Raw genomic sequence first — 21,934 nt, 5'->3', positions numbered from 1 at the left:
AAAAAATCCTTTTTTTAATTTTCAATCCTTTTTTATAACTAAACCTATAAATATATATAGTATGCAATTTTTATTACAAGACAAATCAATCAGTAATTAGTGACAACTTTTGGTATAATTGTTTTATACATTAATCCTCATAGAAAACTTTCCAGGTTTTTTCAGTAACAAAAAACCCTTCAACCTCCTATCCAGCCGAAATTCACTAACTAAGCAAAACGCATGTATAATTACAAAAGGAATGCAAAATTAATAGCAGGTCTGGGGTCTGAAGATCACGTCAGGGTCCCTCATTTTTTGTATTTTATCTTTTTCTCACAACCTTATGCCCAACAAGTACATAACCGAGCTCAATATCCCTCTCTCAGAATGATTTCCAGCAATGTTTGGTGGAGCTGAAAAAAATGACACCAACATCAACAAAATGATTTCATTTTCTTTTCACAGAACATAATGAAAATTCTGACAATCACCAACCAAAGACATAACAATGAAGAAACAAGGAATAACCCCATTGGCAAGCAAGCTCAGTGCTTTTTTTCCTTTTGCAAAAAAGAAACAAAAAAAAAAGGCAAAAAGAACCATTAAATTACCATGCAAAAGGGAGAAAGGAATCTAACCAATTGGCAATGCAGGATGCAATGCAAGTAGGTAGAGATCAAATTTCAGGAAACAATTTAAGCAAAAATTAGGTATACTTGTCATATAAATACGAGAAGGTTCCAAAACTCGACGGACAGAATCAGAATTACCTCTTGAATGGTTTTCTTTAGATCAAAAGCATCTTTCACTCGAGCATCCAGGAAGGCCCATGTATCATAGAAGTCTAACAACAAACAAATGAAAGATTTATTAAGAAGCGTCCTCACTTGTTACAACACCACATCAGAGCCACAAACAGCTTGTTATCCATCCAAATATAAGATACTATATTAATGGAGTGGGGTGGGGTGGCTCATAAAAGGATAAATTCCATTGTTTTCCCCCTGATTACATACTTTATCAAGATACTGCTCAAATTCATTGCCATGAGAAAATTGGCTACTATGACAGGCTCAGTTCAAGAAAATAGGGAGAGTTTGAGAGAATGGCTATTATGACAGGCTCAGTTCAAGAAAAACTAGTTGGAACATTCACTGGTTGAGCCTGTAATGCAAGATATATATATATATATATATAGATTAAAAAAAACTCAAAAGCTGCATGCAAGATATATATCCAATGCCTAATAAAACTTCATAGTCAATTAGGTATACTCATCACAAATTAGTCCAGAAATCATCACATGCCGCAGCCCCTTTTTTCTTTTATCAAGCAATATACGTAATCGAATATATTCAAAAGTGTCGTAAGGTTTACTATTATGCAGTTTACCATTATAAAAAAAGAGGAGGTGGAGGTTACCTAATTGATCAACAACTTGGCCATAACACAAAAAGAAACTTAAGAAAGTCTTCAGTCTTCACCCTTCATCCTTAAGAAAGCCCATAAGAGTACCTGTATCAGACAATAAACAAATCAATTAATGGGTACAAAAGCAAATTGTTAAAAAAATTAAAGAAAAAAGTAGAAAAAAATGTTTATATCTTCCAACTATAGCTCTTGTAAGTAATTTTTTCCTGAGCTAAATTTCATACTAGAGATGTACCTCACGATTTGTTTGTTCATCACTAAGAAGCTCAGTAAATGACTTTGGTGCATATTTATCTACCCAAAGTTGCTCATGCACCATTTGTGTTGTAGGAACATCTAGATAGCTTTGGCCCCTAGAATAATCATTAGGAAACCTTAAATTTATGATAAACAATTTTGAATTTTCTTCAAGTATACCTATCATAATGTAAAATCCTGAAAATTTTTTAAGGTTTAGCCACTTCAATATCAGAAGATGTGAAAATAAGTCCAAACCTTAGCGAATTTGTCTCGAGTTTGAGTCATTATAAACCAAATGTTCAAATTTTTTTATTAAAAATATTGGTTTTCTAACATTTTCGTTTAAATAAAAAGATAAAAGAGCAAGAATGAAAATAGAACCGTACCTCGTCAAAGACAGGACTATATGCCTTACTTTCTTTTGAAATGAATGTACAAACATGCCTTATGGAATAGCATTTGTTCCACAAATTAATGGAAGAAAAGCATAATAAAAGAGTAGATTTTCTGTTTAGATTCTCTTAACACTTCTAAGAATAGTAAAGCCGAAAATCTTAGTAGCTACTTTTCACATATATGATCATGATAATATATATTCGTTATTATTGTTTCACATTTTCAATAAACCATAGGAAAATGGTACATAGAAGTCTAAAACTTTATCAAGAATAAAAAATGTAGACATAGTATATATATGATTGGTTCATCATTTTCTCTCATTCTTGGAGTAAAATCTCAGTACCAAGTAAAAGAAGAACCTGTAAAGAACATCCCAAGCTAGCAGGGTCAAGATATCATACCTGGTGAGTACATGAATTATGGGCTGGGTGCTGCCATCTGTCAACGGGTTAAATGGGCTGGGTATTGGATCATCACGTCCATCGTGGAAGCAAGCAGCTGCACAGTCATTAATTAAAATCGCCAACATACACACATTATTTACTAATTAACTAACTAGAATCACCACTTCATGCCTTTTCTCTCTTACCTGCGCAGTATATAAACCTAAGATCTGTTTCACCTCCAATATGAATAACCATAAAACTGTTTAACAGAAATAAAATCATAACAAAAATAGAAAATCAAGATCTTCAGGGAAAAAAAACCTAAGCCAAATATCAGAATAGAAGAAAAAAATAGTTTAGAAAAATCAGAAAAAATGAAGAACCATAGCAGGGGCAACCTTCCATGTAGCCATTAACAGAGGATAGTTCCTAAAACATGATGTCTAGTTAGCCATCAAGATAGCAATTTTGCTAATAGAGAGAGGTGACAGCAATGAACGAACAACCAAAAAACAATACACAACAACTGAATTTCTACCTTTCTATTCTACTATTATTCTTGTTTTCATCACTCATTGCCACTTATATAGAAACTAACTTCTAGATTCTAACACTAGTTAATAAGGCAAATTTTAAAGAGAAGAAAAAGAAAATACCATGGGGTGATTAATCCAACAACACCAATGGGTTCTTTGAAGACATAACTCTTGAAAGTTTCCATGGGAAGAGAAATGGGTGCCTTCTGCTTAGCGTCGAGTTTCTCGGCAAGGTCAGCGTAAAACTCGAAGCAACCAGCAACATCATCCTAACATAAAATCAAGCGTGAATCAGAGAATTACAGTAACAATCAGAGAGAATCATGTGAAATTGAAGCAGAATTGAAGTACCATGTCCCAGGCAGCTTCATCGAGTGGTTTTCCGCAATCAAGGGATTCAAGCTTAGCGAGGTGATCCTTTCTCTCCACGACCTTGGCAACGATGGCGCGGAGATAGCGGGCTCGGTGAGCGCCGGAAGCAGAAGGCCAGTCGTTGCCTTTGTTACGGTTGAGTGCTCTTCTAGTGGCGGCGACGGCACTGTCAAAACGTGCATTGACTGTGCAAAGCAAGCGAACCTCTTGGTGTTAGGGTTTTGCCATTGCAATGCAGCTGTATGACAACGCCATATGCATGCAGTGAGGACTTTGAAGGTGGTGGAAGATTGAGCAAGATGACGAGGGAGGAGGGCAGAGAATGGCGGCACGGAGGAAGGAAAGGCAACCTCCGTTAGCTGACCAACACCGTGAGTAGTGAGCGCAAGGAATGCGAGCACCAGCAGAGACAGGTTAGGGGAGACGACGGAGGGAGCGCCGGCAGAGGAGAGACTGCAAGCGCCGACGATGAGCTCTGTCTTAGTTGGGGACGAGCAACAGAGTCTGAGTGTTAGGGTTTCAAAGCATTAGTGTAAGTGTCAGGGGAGAAAAGTAGAAGAGTCTGATGAGTCTTGTAGCGCGTTGAGGAACCTTTTCGCCACGCTTTTTTAGGAGTGCCAAGATCAAAAACTTTTCGCCACGCTTTTTTAGGGGTGCCAAGATCAAAAACTTTTCACCACGTTTTAAAAGTGTCCCTGTTTCTCTCTATGCTCAAGCTTTTAAAGTGTGGAAAAAAAACGTGGCTAAATCTCTAATCAATTGTCACCTTCATAAAAGCGTGGCCATAAATCTTTTTCGCCACGCTTTTTAAACGTAGTAAGAAAAAACGTGGTCAAATATTTAATCAATCGCCACCCTCATAAAAACGTGGCCATTGACCACTTTTGGCCACCTTTTAAAGCGTGGCCATAAGCCTTTTTTTCTTATAGTGAAACCACTGTTCACTCTCCTGAAACTACTCTCTCTCTCAAGTCTCTTTTCCTTTGTCCGAAATTCCAATTCTACCATTTTCTCTCTTTTTTCCACCGGCAATTTTCTTTATCAATCTTCGTTAAAAAATCACAACGTCAAAAAGCAAAAATTTAAAAATGTAGATGATTCTAAACTTTATATTATTAATTATTTCTGTCATTTTGATTATATAAATTAGTATTTTAAATTTTGTTTAACAAAAATATTATTAATAATGTTAGAAATTAAGGTTGTTAATAATAATTGATGTAATAGTTAAAAATATACATATTTAAATTTAGTTAGTGAATATTTTAGTCAATGATAATGTTAATACTGGACTGATATAGTAGATTATTAGGAAATATATGTTTAGAATATTTTGTAATAATTATTAAAATTATATCTTAGTTTTATTAATTATTATTAGAAGTTACGTTATTATTGTATATTGTTTGTAAAGTATATTTAATAAATATTATATTTTTTAAATTTTAATAATTATTTATTTATTGTTAGATATTTAATTAACATAAATATTGTAGTTGAGTTTTTAAATTTTTTAATATTGTTAGTTAAATTAAGTTAGGCGTACGTGCATGCTAGTTAATTAATTAGTTATTAGTTATGAATTATTATTTGATAAATTATTTATTAATAAATAAATAATTATGTAAGGAATAATTTAATAAAATATTTAATATGAATAATAATATTATAATCTTTGAAAATAAAAAACTCTTCAAAATATTTTTTAGTTTCGTTAATTAAATTTAGAAGTTAAATTATTATTGTGGAGTTTCAGTAAAATAAATTTACTAAATATTATATATTTTTTAAATTTAACAATTAATTGATTATGGTTAGATATTTAATAATATATTTATTGTAGTTATATTTTTAAAAAATTTTAATAATATTAGTTAAATAATTTATAGATTAGCCATATTTATGTATACATGCTAGTTACTAAATTAACTAATTAACACTAAATTTAGTATTATTTTAATAAATTAGTTATTATTATTAGAAAATTAGTAATTATTATCAGTAAATTATTAATTATTACTTGATAAATGATCTCACAAATAATTAGGCTGGTGGTATTATGAATATGTATTGTTGATGTATGTATGCATGTAATAGAATAGAATATAATACAATATAAGTATTATTATTAGAGTTATAATTTAACCAAATAAAAACATAAATACATAAACAAATATTAATTAAATTTTAACCAAATAAATAAATAAATAAAAAGGATTATTATCTTAAATTTAATCAAATAAAGACAAATAAATGTTAATTAATTATATTTTTATATGTCATATAATTAATTAATCGCTCGATAATATAAATTATAACAAAATTTTAATCTTTCGAACAAATATCTAAATTACGAACATGCATTCATATATTTAGAAAACTCCAGTGCATGTATGATCTCTAAATCTAAAGTACGCATGAAAAATGGCTCCTCAAACGAATTTTAGTTTGTTAGTGCATTTACCACTTCTTTCCACGATAAACCGCTATTTTACGGTTTATTTTGTACTAAATTGAGTGGATTTTATCTATTATTCTCACACTTATGCATATAATTCGCATATTTTACATTTTTTTTTCTAATTTTGTGCTATGATTGAAAACATGCTTATTTGACCTTAAATTTGCTAATTTTAATCCTCTCTTATTACCATTCAATGCCGTGATATGTGTGTTAAGTGATTTCAGGTTTTTCAAGGCAGGAATGGTTTAGAGGACGGAAAGGAAGCATGCAAAAGTGGAAAGAACGCAAGAATTGAGGAGCTGGCATCGACGCACACGCATACACGTGACTGGCGCATCATACAAGCGACGCGTACGCATGACCAGGAATTGTTTAGCAATGTGTACGCGTGGATGACACATACACGTGACAAAGCGTCACGTGCTACATATATCAAAATTCGCTGGAGGTGATTTCTGAACTGTTTTTAACCTAGTTTCAAGCCCAAAAATACTGATTAGAGGCTGCAGAGTGAAGCTGGAAGGGGGATTCATTCATTCACACATTCATTCACATTAGTTAGGTTTAGATGTAGTTTTCTAGAAAGAGAGGCTCTATCCTCTCTCTAGGTTTAGGGTTTTAGTTTTAGTTCTTCTTAATTTCAGAATTCTATCTTACTTTAATTTAGTTTTCTTCTACTCTTGTTTGTTCTAGTACTTTGGTTTATCTATTTCTCTTGTTGATTTCTTTATGTTACCAATTTAGTTTTTGAATTCTTTTTGTTTCCTTTTATTCATATTAATGCAATTTATGTTTCATGTTTATGATTGTTTTCATTAATTTTTTTGTCATTGATGCTTGCAATTGGTTGTTTAAATTTAATATTCCTTATTAGTTGTTTATGTTTTTATGTTATGCCTTACAAGTGTTTGATAAAATATTTGGCTGGATTTTAATTTAGATTTTTATGTTCTTAACTTGAATTGATCAATTAGAGACTCTTGAGTTATCAATATTCTTTTATTGATTGGTGATTGAAAATTGCTAGTTGGCTTAGGTTTCACTAAATCTAGTCTTTGATTAGAACTTGTGAACTTAAGTTGATTTTCCTCACTTGACTTTCCTTCATTGTTAGAGGTTAACTAAGTGAAAGCAAGAGTCAATTACCATCACAATTGATGATGATAATGAGGATAGGAATTCTAATTCTCAATCCTTGCTAGGACTTTTCTTAGTTATTATTTTATTTCCTTGTTATTTACATTACTTGTTCCTTATTTCAAAAACCCAAAAATATAATTTCCGTAATCAATAATAAACATACTTCCCTGCAATTCTTTGAGAGATGACCCGAGGTTTAAATACTTCGGTTTATTTTTATTGGGTTTGCATTGTGACAAACAAATTAAATTTTGATTGAGGTTTAATTGTCGGTTTAAAACTATACTTGCAACACGTTATTTTCGTAAAAATCTTTACCGACATTTTTCCTCCCTCTCCCCATCTGCCTTCATAGTGTCGTTAATTAGCTTGATCTTCATCACCATCTGGACCAATGATTTCGTAATTACTTTCAAACTCTTTCTCACTGTCACTGTTGTAATATTCTCGATTAATATTTCGGTTGGCTTTAGATTGTTCGAACTCAATATACAACTCAATGAACGACATTTGAGAGTAACTTTCAATATACATTAAAAACATCTCTTATATGCTCGCTTCCTCAGTTACATATTTAGTTTAAATTTGAATAAATTCACCAAATATCGGTATAGAATACCTGGCTTGTATAAAATATATGATATTCTCTTTGACATTTTAAAATATATCTTCTCACAAATTATATTTTTTAATTTTTTAAATGAGAAACAATAATATTTAACAAATTCTCACATACAAATTTCATTCCTTCGTATATTTATAAAAAAATCTGACCATTATAATATATTTTTAATATAACTTTATAAATTTTTTTCCCACATCAATGTATGTGAACTTCACGTAACTTTTTGAAGCATAAAGGAAAATACGAGAGGAGGAGAATTCTGGAGGAAGAGAGATCATTCAGATGCAAGTTGTGTATACATGTAGTGAAATAAATTAGTTGGTCCAATTTCTATTTATAAAATATTAAAATAATTTTTTTTAAATAAATCAAACAGTCCGATTTGCTCTTGCGCGAAATAATAAATTTAATAATACTAAAATTGAACAATCCAATTAATTTTATGCAATTTTAAAATTTTTTCATCACACAAATTAGACTATTTAATTTATGTACTAATTTTTATCAAAAAAAAAAATTAAACGACCAAATTTCTTTTACATAAATTGTAAAAAGTAGCCACCATGTTAAGGTTTAGAACATCCAATCTATATAACAAGACAATACACATAATATGTATATAAAAAAACAAGTTGTAACTCGTGTTATTTATTAATATTATCAATTATCAATAAAAGTATATATAGAAATTCAAAGGAAAGAAATAATGATGATAGTATATATGCTATTGTTTTGAAAGTTACGTAGATATTTTCATATTTATAAATATAAAAATATAATATTAATTAAAAGGCGTTCTACTAATTTTTTTTAATATATAAAAACAAAACAAGTATATATTGATTTATTAACATTAACACAAAAGTAGTATAGAGCGTTTGGCATAACCATGAATATATTATTTTGATTATATCGTCATACAAATGTAAGCATATAACATTTAGTAAATTTTTAAACTATTATATATATATATATATATATAATTTTTTATACTCATTTAGAAGTCACGTACTCCTAATTTAAAAAAAAGCTTACATATAATTAGACTCTAATTATTTTACTTTAAGAATTTGTTTATTATAAAATATGGTAAGCAGATCCGCATATAGCAGCCATTAATTAAATCCCACATAATAACTAGAAAGAAAAAACATGTATATTACGGGTGAGTGATGTAAGATAAGACGTGTATTAACATGGCTGGCCATCTTTGTTTATGCATATAAATTAAACGTGTCTTCCCAATTTTCAATTGTGCTTTTCTAGTTAGCCAGCTAGCTAGGTCCATATCCATTTATGGAGGGACAAGATCATAACAACAACTACACTCGTCCTCTTCTCACACCGCCGCCGCCACAGGATCACCACTTGGCCGCCGTATTCACCACAGAATCCCATGACATCCCTCCGATCAGCAGCCCCAAAGTCTTCGGCAGGGAGTTTCTCCTCGAGTCCAAGAAGCTTTGGTACCTGGCCGGGCCTGCCATCTTCACCTCTGTCTGCCAGTACTCACTCGGCGCCATCACTCAGCTCTTTGCTGGCCACGTTGGCACCTTAGAGCTCGCCGCTGTTTCTGTCGAGAACTCCGTCATCGCCGGCTTCTGCTTCGGCATCATGGTAATAATGATAAGGGGAGTTATATTATAAGGATACTAGAGCTTATCATAATTTATTATTTTTAATTTATATTAAAAAAAATTACTTATTTTTTAAATTTTCAGTCTTTAATCATTTTTTAATTAAAATAATAATTAATTAGCCTCTCAATAAAACATTCTACATATATATAGAAAAATATTAAAAAATTATTAAAATTTATTAATTTTTTGTTATTACTAATTATTAATTTAAAAATATAAGATAAAAAATAATAAATTCGATTGATTCTTGTAATATTTTTTCATATATATATATATATATATATATATCACTGCAATAATAAAATCATAATTAGTGTACTAGTAACCTATAAGAAGAATAAGAAAGAATTGGCGAAATCATGATTCCTTTATATATTGTATTGTGACTCTTGCTGCTCAAAAATGATATAGACGTTATGATAGAGTACATTTGTACTTGTAGTCTGATCTACTGTGTAACAAATTGAATTTAATATTGAATATAAAGTTAGACTAAATTAGTGTAAAAATAAAAAATTTATTGTTAGTGGGAGGATGTTTGGCATGAGTAACTGATTAAAATGAATGCAGCTTGGGATGGGAAGTGCGTTGGAAACGCTATGTGGCCAAGCGTTCGGAGCGGGACAATTGAGAATGTTAGGGATTTACATGCAGCGATCATGGGTCATTCTCAACACCACCTGCTTGCTCCTCAGCCTTCTCTACGTCTTTGCCAAGCCGCTCCTCAATTTTATTGGCCAGACGGCCGCCATATCCAAGGCGGCGGGAGAGTTCGCCGTCTGGATGATACCGCAGCTCTTCGCATACGCCATGAATTTCCCAATCCAGAAGTTCCTGCAGGCGCAAAGCAAGATCATGGTCATGGCGTGGATAGCAGCCGCGGCGCTTGTGATGCACCTGCTGCTCAGCTGGCTGCTCATGCTGAGGCTGGGCTGGGGGCTGGTCGGGGCGGCTGTGGTGCTGAACGGGTCGTGGTGGTTCATAGTGGTGGCGCAGCTTGTGTACATCCTGAGCGGCACGTGTGGGACCGCGTGGAGTGGCTTCTCGATAAAAGCGTTTGAGAATCTCTGGGGATTCGTTCGTCTCTCCCTTGCATCTGCAGTTATGCTCTGGTATCAAAATTCAAATTTATTTATTTATTTCTTGGTGATATGCCGTTTGACCCCTAAACAATTACTTCAAAAAGATAATAAGGCTTTTGACAAAAAAATATCAATTTGGCCCTGAGATTTATTTTTATAGGACTGATTAATTTTTGTGCCAAAAAAAGTTAATGTTATTTTTTTTGGCACAGGGACTACCTAAAAAAAATTAGGGATTGAGTTGAGTATTTTTTGTTTAAGACTTCGTTGTCTTTTCGAGATAATTGTCAGGAAATAAATGGGGTATTCATTCCAAAATAAATTTTGTTCAATATTGGTATATTTATAATTTGAAAGACATAAATAATGTATATAAGTATTAAAAAAATGATAATTTTACTTATATTTAAAATAGTTATGTATAAGAATTAAAATAAAAAATATTAATTAAAATTTAATTACAAAATTATTTTTAATTAATTTTAATTAATATCATTTTATCTTTTTTAAAATGATTTTATTCATCTTATATTTTAAACCCTCAATCATAAATCTTAAATGGTAGATTTTGAATTTTAAATTCTCTAAAAATAAGAGTTTTTATAATTTAAAAAAATTAGTTAATATTAAATGTCTAAAAATTGATTTTTTTATATTTTTTATTATTTAATATATAAATAATATTTTTTTATTTCAACTAATTTTAAAAAAAATAGTATTAATTTTATATATGTTTAAAAAATTAAAATTCAGTTTGATAATTAACTAATTTTAGAAAGAGCATTATCAATGTTTATTATTTTTTTATACTAAATCAAATTTGACAAGAGATATATTTATTTGTATATAATTATTAACATTTTTTTCAAAACTTAGCGGAGACAAATAGTGTCCCTTCTTATTAACCTGGGTCCGTCTTGCATTGATTGGTGAAATGTATTTTAAATTCAATTGTTTAAGTAAGATTTTTTATGTCTTATCTAATAACTAACGAATTAAATAGGTCATACATCAATCAATATTCATATAAATGTGAAGAATACATTGACCATACTCCATACCTAATATAAGTTTCTCACATACTCGAATTTTTTTTAATTTGGTTTGACGCATTTTAGTACCAACGTACAAATAATAGAGGACAGAATATAACTCGTTTCCCATGCTTGATGCTTGCACTACAAAGATCGCGACATACATGTGAACGGCATTTATTGGTACAATAAATGCTAACATAATATATATGGATGATATTAAAAGTACACTAAAAATAATTACTAAAATTAATTATTAGAATAAAATATATATTAAAATATCAATATATATTACAAATAGATTAAATTACACATATAATTATATATAAATATATTAATAATTAATTTTAATATACGAATAATATTTTTGTATATATAATAGTTGGCAGACTAATGAATTAAATGAATTTAATTGATGTTTACGTTGTGGAAAGGGGCACTTGCCTCCACCAATATTTATATATTATTTCTCTTGTGGTGTTATGTTTTTTCTTAAAATAAAATATAAATTATTTTTTGAATTTTATATTAAAAATTTAATTTTTTAAACTTAAGAAACAATAATAATTTATTTGGTTAAATTTGATCTAATATAAATATTAAAAATAAATAAATTAATCAACTCAATAAAAAAATAAATAGTGATAATTAACTTTATCACATTAACTAAGTAGTTAATAATCAAATTGAATCTTAATTTTTTAATTAAATATAACTTAAATTATTAGTATTTCTTTAAAATTTAGTTAAGACAATTAAATATATCATCTATATATTAATAATCTTTATTAAAATGGTCTTGTCTAGACTCTAGAGTAATTATTTTGGTTAGAAATAAATTTTATTTATATCATAAATACTATGACAAGTGAATTTCATATTTCATAATTGAGTAGGAGATAATGAATAATTAAATAATTATTTAAGAACATAAATGAAGAAATAATATTTAGTTATATTAAAAATAAAGGTCACCAAAAAAAAATAAAGTAAGAACAATTATAATTATTTTTGTTATTTTAGATTAATATTTTTTTGAGTTAATAAATTTATTAAAAATTTAATATATATATATATATATATATATATATATATATATAATTTTTACTTTAACAGTATGTATATATATATTTGCAGCCTTGAAATGTGGTATTTTATGGCACTAATTCTGTTCGCGGGATATCTCAAGAATGCAGAAGTTTCAGTTGATGCCTTATCTATCTGGTGAGACCCCTTTCATCAATCACTCCGCTAATTAATATTCATTCGGAAAGAAATTAAAGTTACCCTTTTTTTCCCTTTTGTTATTGCTACAAAGATTTATTTTATGTATTATAATAGTGCCTAATGCAGTAAAGATTAAAGTTTAAACCAACGTATCCACATGCATTTGGAATCATCATAAATGACAAAATCAATATGAAACAAATTATAGAAGTCTTTCTGATTTCAACACATAATAAAGTTCGTACTTGGTACAACACCGAAAGTGAACGAGTGTGCCATAAAAAAATATATTTATGTAAAAAGCTTTTATTACAAGTATACCGTACCCGAGTATGAATTATTAAATCTAAATTTATATTGTGCAAGATATAGTAATAAAATCAATATTTTATTTTATAAAAAAATGATATTATCATTTTTATTTTTAATAATATTACTTCACATATGATCATATGCGATTTTTTATATTATATATTCTTATGAATTTATAAAAACAAAAAATGATATTATCCTTTTGATATTTTGTAAGATACTGGATTAGGTTTATGATAAAGAATAGTTTATTGCATCTCATTTTAGTTAAACACTAATTAAAAGAAAGTTTCTCTAAGAAGTTTCTTTAAGGTTATTTTGTTGAAAAAATTTAATAACATATATATAACATATACTGTTATTTTTTTATATAATAAATACTTTAAAAACTAATGTTTTTCAATATAAAACCATCTATATTACTTTAAAGGCTTAAAGCCACTTGTCAACTAAATTACAGGTACTATAAATATAAAACTTTGTTTAATTAACTGGTAAATTGTTCATCATTCTAACTAATTTAATACCCCTTCTTTTTATATTATGTATTTTTTTAGTTGTGGAAAAATATTAAATAAAGAACAATGTTAGAAAATTAAAATTTTTTCAGTTAATATTAGTTAATTTTTTTAAAATTTTATTTATTTTAAATGTTAAATTCTAATAAACTTTTAATATCCTAAATCTTAAGTTATAAACTATAAATTTTAAATCCTTCAAAAATAAAAACATTAAAATTAAAAAAATTAATTAATATTAACTAAATGAAATTATAGTTCTCTATATTTTCTCTTAAAATAATCATTATTTTTTTTTGAAAATATAAATAATCAAAAGAAAAGAACTAAATTATTCTTAATATAATTTTCTCTCATTATTAGTAACGTTTTAGTCTTTTAAATTCTTTATTTAATAATAAATGGTATAATAGGTAAAAATTAATTAATGATCTGTTGAAATTAAAAGATAAATTTAATTTGAAAAACAATAAAAATAAAGTTAAAAAAAAAACACTTAATAAACGCAGAGAATAGCATGCTTTGGGATTCGGTTCTATTATTGTACCAAAAAATCATAATCACGGGACAGCTTCCAATAGTAGTTCCTACTTCATACCAAACATTGCACTCATTGGTTGAGGAATTGAAAATCTTGGAAAGTCAGGTGCACTTGACTTGATGTGAAATTGATAATTGAGAATTGTTAGATAATTTGATTAATTTGATTAAATTTTTATCTAACAGTTCTTAAATATCAATTTCATGTAAAATTGACTTCATCTGAATTTTTACCATTGAAAAAATAAATATGTTAAACAACATTAAAATTCAGAAGTAGGTATTTTTACATCAAATTGATATTTATAGATTGTTAAATAATTTAATAAATTTAATTAAATTATTATATAAAGATTTTTTACTATTAATTTAATATAAAAATAATTATGTGTGAATCTTCGCATTAAATAATATTGGATGATTAATTTAATTATAAATAATTAATTTAATAATTTTTTTTGTACATATAGCATTTGGAATGGATAGCAAATTCAAAATGAAAACTTATTGCCACTAGGCACTTGCTCCCCACTCAGCCAAACGACAGAAATTCATTAATTTAAGCATAAAGGCATGGGCCAAGAGGGAGCTATCATCAAATTATATAAAAGAAAATGTTTGGTGATCAACATAAATTAACCAAAAAATAGTCAAAATTTATTTTATTTATTATTTATTAATTATTATACTAATTAATAAATACAAAATAAAATAAGTTCGGACGATTTTTTTTTCACCTTAACCGTTATATAAATTATGATTTCTCATCACTATCCATCATTAGTATTTATATCATTGTGTGCACTTAATAAAATTTAAAGTAATGTTTCATGCAAACTACCTTTTGAATCATTCCACAGCCTTCCCCTCCCAAGAAAAAGAAAAACATTTGTCGTTTTCTTTCTTTTCCTTGATATAAAAGTGATTGATCGATTTAACAGTGAGAAGTTTAAACTTTAAACTCCCTCAATTATTTAATTTGGAGTCTAGTGAATATATATCACAATGCTACAGACCCCACCACGGTTTAAGCATTTTTGGAAAAGCAAAGAAGGACCTCTCATGGAAAACAGAAAGAACATTTCACACACGGCCTTACCCATACATATGGATGCACATGCTACAAATCCAGTATAACTACATACAAATTCTTATCAATTTAGTAATGGATCTCACACACCTACAATTCTAAATTAAAATTCTAGAAAAATCAATGGAATTTATCTCCATTAAGTATTATCTAAACTGAAAATTGCATACAATACAATGAGAATTGCTTTTTTTTTTTTATTTAAACTATTTTTTTTCTTCCTTTACCATGCATGCATACTTTTTCTGGGACGTGACCATGCACACTACTTTCTTATGTGTTTCTGCCAAAAGTAATTTTTAAATTTGTCCTTGAAAAATTAAGCACATGTTGGAATTGTGATATACTTAATCTTTCAGTATTGAGTATAGCCTATATGAATTTGGTGAAATCATATCTGACCTTGTAGCAATGGATTTGCAGCATGAACATCTTGGGTTGGACCGTGATGGTATCCTTTGGAATGAATGCAGCAGTAAGGTATTTATTATTGTGTTAATCCTAAAGTGTAAAGTGGTTATTGTTTAATTAAGATGAATTAATTTTGTTGAGTTGTGGGCAGTGTGAGGGTGTCAAATGAACTAGGGGCATCACACCCAAGAGCAGCGAAATTCTCGCTAGTGGTAGCAGTGATAACATCGTTTGTGCTGGGTCTAGCAATGTCACTGGTTCTTATCATGTTCAGGAAGCAATACCCTTCCTTGTTCTCAAATGATTCAGCGGTGAAGGAACTGGTGATGGAGCTGACACCAATGTTGGCCTTTTGCATTATCATCAACAATGTTCAGCCTGTTCTTTCAGGTGTTGCCGTTGGGGCAGGGTGGCAGAGTCTTGTTGCCTATGTCAACATTGCTTGTTACTATCTTTTTGGTGTTCCTCTTGGACTTATTTTGGGCTATGCGCTTGACTTTGGTGTCATTGTAAGCCTTTCTCTTTCTTCCCTTATTTGCCTTCTCTATTATTCAGTCGTGTGATATGTCATGATGGATATTTCCAGGGGATCTGGTCTGGGATGCTTACGGGGACCATTGTCCAAACTTGTGTTCTATTCATCATAGTATATAGAACTGACTGGGACAAAGAGGTAACGTTTTTGTGAAGATCAGACCATATCACATTGCATGCAAACCAATTTCATTATGTTATATTCATGCTAATTTTGGGTGTTGATGGCAGGCCTCCCTTGCAGAAGATAGAATAAAGAAGTGGGGTGGGCATAAAGATTCAAAACCCAATGGTGTCGCAAATAATGATCAGCAAACATGAAAGTGTTGCAAATTCTAGAACCAAGTTTTTATGTATTTAATTTCATTTTGTCAAACTTGTGTTCAAGGGCCAACATTAGCCCAGTTGTATAATTTAGAAGTGTTATGCCTAGTTGCCTCGTATGATAGGAATGCCAGAAAGTCATCAAAATTTATTATTTTTTATCATTAAATGTGATTGTCAAAAACAATAAATTTCGATAATCCTCTAGCACTTCTCTATCTCCACCCCTCAAACGGGTGGCTGAGTCTCGGACGATAGGGCTGTAGTGGATGGGGGTTGCTGCTGCTCATCCTTTTCTTCCGTTCACCTGTTTCTTTCTCAACACTCATCCCTTCTGAACTCTCTTTTATGTCACAATGCTACTTTGCCTTCTGGCTTGCAATCTGCAAGAAATTAAATAATCAATTTAGAGGTTGTTGCTCTGTTTTGGTAGTACTAGCTTTGTTGCACCCAAGTATAGCGCTCCATATCCAGGTTGTGTTCCGGTTCCCAAAGAAGTCGAAAAAATCTAACCGAAGGTCTAAGTCATCCAACTGGAGGCCAGGTTTCCATGAATTACGGTAGCGTTTGGTTAGTGGGTGTGTCTGCTTAAGACAGAGACATGCTGACACACGTCCTCTGTTTGGTTGTTTCTTCTCTCTTCATGGCCTGCCATTGCCACTGCCTCACTTCCTCTTCATACTTTCCAGATTGCGTCTCTGTCTTCTTCCTTCTTCTAAATCTCCATATTTGCAATTTGTATCTCTGTCTTCTTCCTTTTTCTAAATCTCCAGATCTGCGATTTGTATCTCTGCCATATTGCAATCGAACCTCTATTATCGATCAATCGTATCTCTATCTTCATCTTTGTTCATCTTTGTATTTGCTATTTTCTGGATTTTTTTCTTCCTAAAATAAAATTCTATTTCTTCTTTGTTTTTTAATATTGTGTTAGGGAAAAAATTATAGTCTGAATACTATGGATAATTTATTTCTGTTGGCTTCTATGCGTTGAAATATTTCACCCTCCAATTAATTGTTTTAACTTAAAATTGACCCAAGGGATTCAAAATAGGAATAATGTCAATTAATTACTTGTTATTTGATTAAGAAGATATGTATTAAATTTGTTATTAAAATTACTAAAATTTTTGTTATCTGGGTAATTTTTTGTTACGAATGGAGATGAACTATGTCACTGTGTCCATATCTCATTCTATACACTAAACAAACGGAGCTGTAACTGGAACAAATATCGTTGATTGAGGTGACTGGAACAAATATCGTTGATTGAGGTGGCTGGAGGGTAGGATTAGGGATGGAATTGATTTGTAAATTCTATATGTTCTATGGGCTATCAGGCTTTCAAAGAAGCTCTTGGGTTTTGTTGTAATACATGTATTGTCTATTGTGTTGGGACTATAGTATTAAAATGTCATATATAACTTTATAAGGTAGATCCATATGACTCTACCAACAAAAAAAGTAACCTTCTAATGATAACAAAATATTACACAAATATGTTTTGCATAAATTACAAAAAAAAAAGGTGAACAAAAGTTTGAATTTCACAATCTAGCCCAAGCGAAGTCCAGCAGGAGAAAGGAGGTAAAAACTTAAAACATTTCCCCCTTTCTGTGAGAAGATAACTTGTTATGGTGTAAAATCCCAATACTATTACTACTACTGTATTTTCAATATCTATGCATTATTTATTGGAAATGGCGGAACAAGATTATCCTTAACAATTACATTGGAAGTTTGATTTTAGGCCGCAAGCATATTGATCAGTGGACTGATGAATTTAATCGCTTCCATAATTTTTTCTTTTAAGAAAACCGTGAATTATCCCCGAGTATTAAAGCTTCTTCACAATCTATTAATCCATAGCCTAATAAAAATTACGCAACTTCATAGTTTCTCTGCACATACCACCGCAGCTTAACAGATTGCAGAATAGATTTGGTTGCGGATATGAATTAAACAGATCAAAAGACAAATCTATAATAGATTTCTCCAAGCACTCCTGTAGAACCATTTCCATTGCGCAAACTGGATTAATAGATTAACTAATCTAATTGAAACAACGGTTCAGCGCATATGAAATAAACTTTTCTAAAAAATATATATCCTTAGCAATATAAGACAGCATTGCGATTCGGAAAATATCCATAACAGCATTTAATTAAAATTAAAACGATCAGAAACCAGAGTCTCAACAGATCACAAAACTTAAAACTCCTGAATGAAGAAAAAGAAAATGAAGTTTAAAAGGAAACCTAAGCGGTGAGAAGGACGGCGCCACCGTTCTCCTTGATCTTCTTCTCGGCGACCTTGGAAATAAGCTTAGCCTTGACGACAACAGGCTGGTTCTGAGGGAGCACGCCTTTTCCCAGGACCTTGAAGTAACCGTGCTGAGTTACATCGATCAATGGAGCCTTCTTCTCCTTGGAGGCCTTATCCTTCACCTCTTGCGGGACCAATGACCACAGCTTGTCGATGTTAACGATTGGGCAATGGAACTTGTTGCGGAGCTTGTGAAAATACCGCATACCTACCTTACCGAAGTAACCGGGATGGTACTTGTCAAACAGGATTCTGTGGTGGTGCATGCCACCGGCGTTACCACGACCTCCTGGGTGCTTACGGTGCTTTCCGATACGACCGTGCCCAGCGCTCACGTGACCGCGCTTCTTGCGGTTCTTCTTGAAGCGAGTTGTCATCTTCGGATCTCAAGCGAGCACTCTGAAGGTAGGGGTTCGGCGGACAGAGATAGAGGAATTAGGGTTTGGGGTATTTTATAGTTGCGTGAGGATGGATTTAGATTTTTTGGTTTATGGTTTTACAACTAGGGTTTTGGTGTTATGGGCTTTTTTTTTGTTAGAGTCCAGGACAACAGACAAGTCCCAAATCACACAAAACCGGATCCCCAAACCTATGACCCGACCCGGAGTTGGAAGAGCTCTCCTTCCCCAATCTGCAGCTGTAGCTCCTTATCGGTACCTTATCCCGTTTCTGAAGACTCATTCCTCGCCGTCGCTGTTCTTCCCGCCTCTCCTGCATCGGCGCTTTAGCCCGGATCTTCGCCGGCGGACCTGCTGCTCTCCCCGTCGTTCTCGCCTTGCTTGAGTTGCCAAGACGGAAGCGCGGCGGCGCCTTCACTTCGGACTTCGCCGCCAAGAACCATACTGTATATGGGCTCTGAGCCTTTATTTGATAATGTCGGGCCAGAAATAAAGAAGAACCTGTTATGTTGTTGGCCCAGAAAACATCACAAAAATTTTGTTCTTTAGATGATCAATTACGACAAGTTTAATTTGATTTTGATTTGATTTGCTCCATGAGCATTCAGACTGATGTTTCACCAATTTTATAATTGTATAACTATAGTCAAGTTAATCTCTTGACAATACGAAAAAACTGAGCTTCAATTATCAAGTTAATCAAAAGCAGCCAATACGCGACACTGGACAGTCCACAACTAACCAACTACAGAGATCATATTCTTAAGTGCCAAGTAAATACACGCAATGCTTTAGTTTATGTTCCGATAAGAATGAATGTCCATCAAGTTAACGTTGGGCTGTGCAATATTAAATATATGCGGTGCTTTGTTTCTCCATGGTAGACTTTATATTAATGAAGTTTAAAAATGTTGGACAAGTATAAATAGGACATGGGTTTGTGATTATACGTACACAACAATAACAACAGATTCTTCCTTCCTTTCTATACAAATAAATCAATCATCTTTTATGTTGCAATCAAATACCCTTCTCCTTATATTACTATTACAATTCTTTCTCTTCTTTTATTTTATAAGTATTTTAAATTCTATTTTCTATTACTCTTTACATATAATATTAATAGCAATATTAACCATCTTTATTATATTGAGATAGTATCAAATGCAAATCTCTCTCTCTTTATTTTTAATACTTTTTCTTATCTTTGTATATATATACACAATACAACATATAATATTATTATATATATATAATAATTATTGAGCTAATTATATTAATAATAAAGTCTTCTATTTATACATCTCTATTTTATATCTTTTATTTATTTTACAACACGTTATCAGCACGAGACTCTGATCAAATTTTTAGGAAGACTCAGGTAACAAATTTTCATTATGTCGAAGCTCTCTCATCTTGAATTCAATGCTCTTGATATATCTGGAAACAATTATTTATCATGGATATTAGATGCTGAAATCCATCTTGATTCAATGGATCTTGGAGATACCATTAAGGCCGAAAATAATGCATCCCAGAAGGATAAAGCCAAAGCCATGATTTTTCTTCGTCGTCACCTTGACGAGGGATTGAAAAATGAATATCTCACATTAAAAGATCCTGCAGATCTTTGGAAAGACCTTGAAGAAAGGTACAATCATCAAAAAACGGTGATACTCCCTCAAGCCCGGTATGAATGGACGCATTTGCGTTTACAAGATTTTAAATCTATAAATAAATATAATTCTGCAATGTTTCGAATCACCTCACGAATGAAATTGTGTGGGGAAAAAATAACTGATCATGATATGTTGGAGAAAACTTTCTCAACCTTCCATGCCTCGAATGTGCTCCTGCAGCAGCAGTATCGAGAGAAAGGGTTTAAAAAATATTCTGAGTTAATTTCTTGCCTTCTTGTTGCCGAACGCAACAATGAGTTGTTATTAAAAAATCATGAAGCGCGCCCAGCTGGCGCCGCCCCATTTCTTGAAGTAAATGCGGCAAATCATTACCCCAGAAGAGGTAAATGGCAAGCTTTTAATAACAAGAAAAATTATGGAAGGAAAAAGAATTATGTTCAAAAGAGAGGATCTCACCAGAAGTGGAACAAAAAAAGGAATATCGGGCAGAATAAATCAACGGAGGAGAAGTGTTTCCGCTGTGGTGGAAAGGGCCATTGGTCACGTACCTGTCGTATCCCAAGGCACCTAGTCGATCTTTACCAGGCATCTTTGAAAAAGAACGACAAAGGAAAGGAAACAAATTTTGTTTCAAATGATGCTGAGAACTCCACCACTCATTATGATGTATCTGATTTCTTTGAGGACCCTGAAGGAAATATTTGTCATTTGATCAATGATGGAATAGTTTAATATGTGGGATTGTGAAGTATATATGTAAATAAATAATGTAAAGAACTTATTGTTAAGTTTTATTTTCTATGTATTTAAGTTTCAAATGTGATGTACATAAATAATGAAATATTAATATGAATTTTGAAATTATTAAATGTGTCAAATTTTAAAATAAAATTTTAGTATATGACATTATTTTATGTACAGTGTTTCTTAGAAAAATAATTCTGATCAAGTATTCAATTTAACTGTGCATATTACTCATTTTATTATTTGTTTTTGAAGAATGGCAAGGATATGTAATGAAGATGTATGCCTTGCGGATAGTGCAAGTTCGCACACTATTCTCAAAAGTGATATATATTTTACCCATCTTGTGCCAAAAGAGGAATATGTTAATACTATTATTGGCTCAGGCAATGTGATAGAAGGCTCCGGAAGAGCTGTAATTTTGTTTCCTGGAGGAACAAAATTTATAATAAATAATGCACTATTATCTACCAAGTCTCTGAGGAACTTGTTGAGTTTCAAAGATATTCGCCGAAATGGATATCATGTTGAGACGATGAA

General features: G+C 31.1%; 3 protein-coding genes across 3 annotated transcripts; 1 reads left to right on the top strand and 2 right to left on the bottom strand.

The window, feature by feature from the left end:
* Window positions 1-105: 105 nt before the first annotated feature.
* Window positions 106-3,436, bottom strand: LOC130970398 (uncharacterized). Its single transcript, XM_057896473.1, has 8 exons — window positions 3,326-3,436; window positions 3,095-3,243; window positions 2,642-2,697; window positions 2,454-2,550; window positions 1,649-1,766; window positions 1,405-1,497; window positions 753-826; window positions 106-395 (listed from the first exon to the last, which is right to left on the bottom strand). The coding sequence occupies exons 1-6, from the start codon at window positions 3,326-3,328 to the stop codon at window positions 1,456-1,458; spliced, it is 465 nt and encodes a 154-aa protein (XP_057752456.1). The 5' UTR covers window positions 3,329-3,436; the 3' UTR covers window positions 106-395; window positions 753-826; window positions 1,405-1,455.
* Window positions 3,437-8,817: 5,381 nt separating this feature from the next.
* LOC130967335 (protein DETOXIFICATION 29) lies at window positions 8,818-16,494 on the top strand. Its single transcript, XM_057892147.1, has 7 exons — window positions 8,818-9,192; window positions 9,786-10,327; window positions 12,469-12,555; window positions 15,442-15,498; window positions 15,581-15,938; window positions 16,016-16,102; window positions 16,195-16,494. The coding sequence occupies exons 1-7, from the start codon at window positions 8,872-8,874 to the stop codon at window positions 16,282-16,284; spliced, it is 1,542 nt and encodes a 513-aa protein (XP_057748130.1). The 5' UTR covers window positions 8,818-8,871; the 3' UTR covers window positions 16,285-16,494.
* A 1,873-nt stretch (window positions 16,495-18,367) lies between these two features.
* On the bottom strand, window positions 18,368-19,057 carry LOC130967336 (60S ribosomal protein L27a-3-like). Its single transcript, XM_057892148.1, has one exon. The coding sequence runs from the start codon at window positions 18,987-18,989 to the stop codon at window positions 18,546-18,548; it is 444 nt and encodes a 147-aa protein (XP_057748131.1). The 5' UTR covers window positions 18,990-19,057; the 3' UTR covers window positions 18,368-18,545.
* Between the last annotated feature and the right edge of the window lie 2,877 nt (window positions 19,058-21,934).

The sequence above is a fragment of the Arachis stenosperma genome, chromosome 3 (assembly GCF_014773155.1).
Source record: "Arachis stenosperma cultivar V10309 chromosome 3, arast.V10309.gnm1.PFL2, whole genome shotgun sequence".
In the NCBI taxonomy this organism is placed as follows: domain Eukaryota; kingdom Viridiplantae; phylum Streptophyta; class Magnoliopsida; order Fabales; family Fabaceae; genus Arachis; species Arachis stenosperma.
Note: the sequence above shows the minus strand (reverse complement) of the source record. Positions and strands in the feature narration are given on the sequence as shown.

Coding starts and splice junctions, on each gene's coding strand:
- LOC130967335 (XM_057892147.1), top strand. CDS start 8,872: ATGGAGGGACAAGATCATAACAACAACTACACTCGTCCTCTTCTCACA. Junction 15,499..15,580: donor GGAATGAATGCAGCAGTAAG/GTATTTATTATT, acceptor AGTTGTGGGCAG/TGTGAGGGTGTCAAATGAAC. Junction 15,939..16,015: donor CGCTTGACTTTGGTGTCATT/GTAAGCCTTTCT, acceptor GGATATTTCCAG/GGGATCTGGTCTGGGATGCT.
- LOC130967336 (XM_057892148.1), bottom strand. CDS start 18,989: ATGACAACTCGCTTCAAGAAGAACCGCAAGAAGCGCGGTCACGTGAGC.
- LOC130970398 (XM_057896473.1), bottom strand. Junction 2,698..3,094: donor GTTGGATTAATCACCCCATG/GTATTTTCTTTT, acceptor TCTGTTAAACAG/TTTTATGGTTATTCATATTG. Junction 2,551..2,641: donor TAGGTTTATATACTGCGCAG/GTAAGAGAGAAA, acceptor ATGACTGTGCAG/CTGCTTGCTTCCACGATGGA.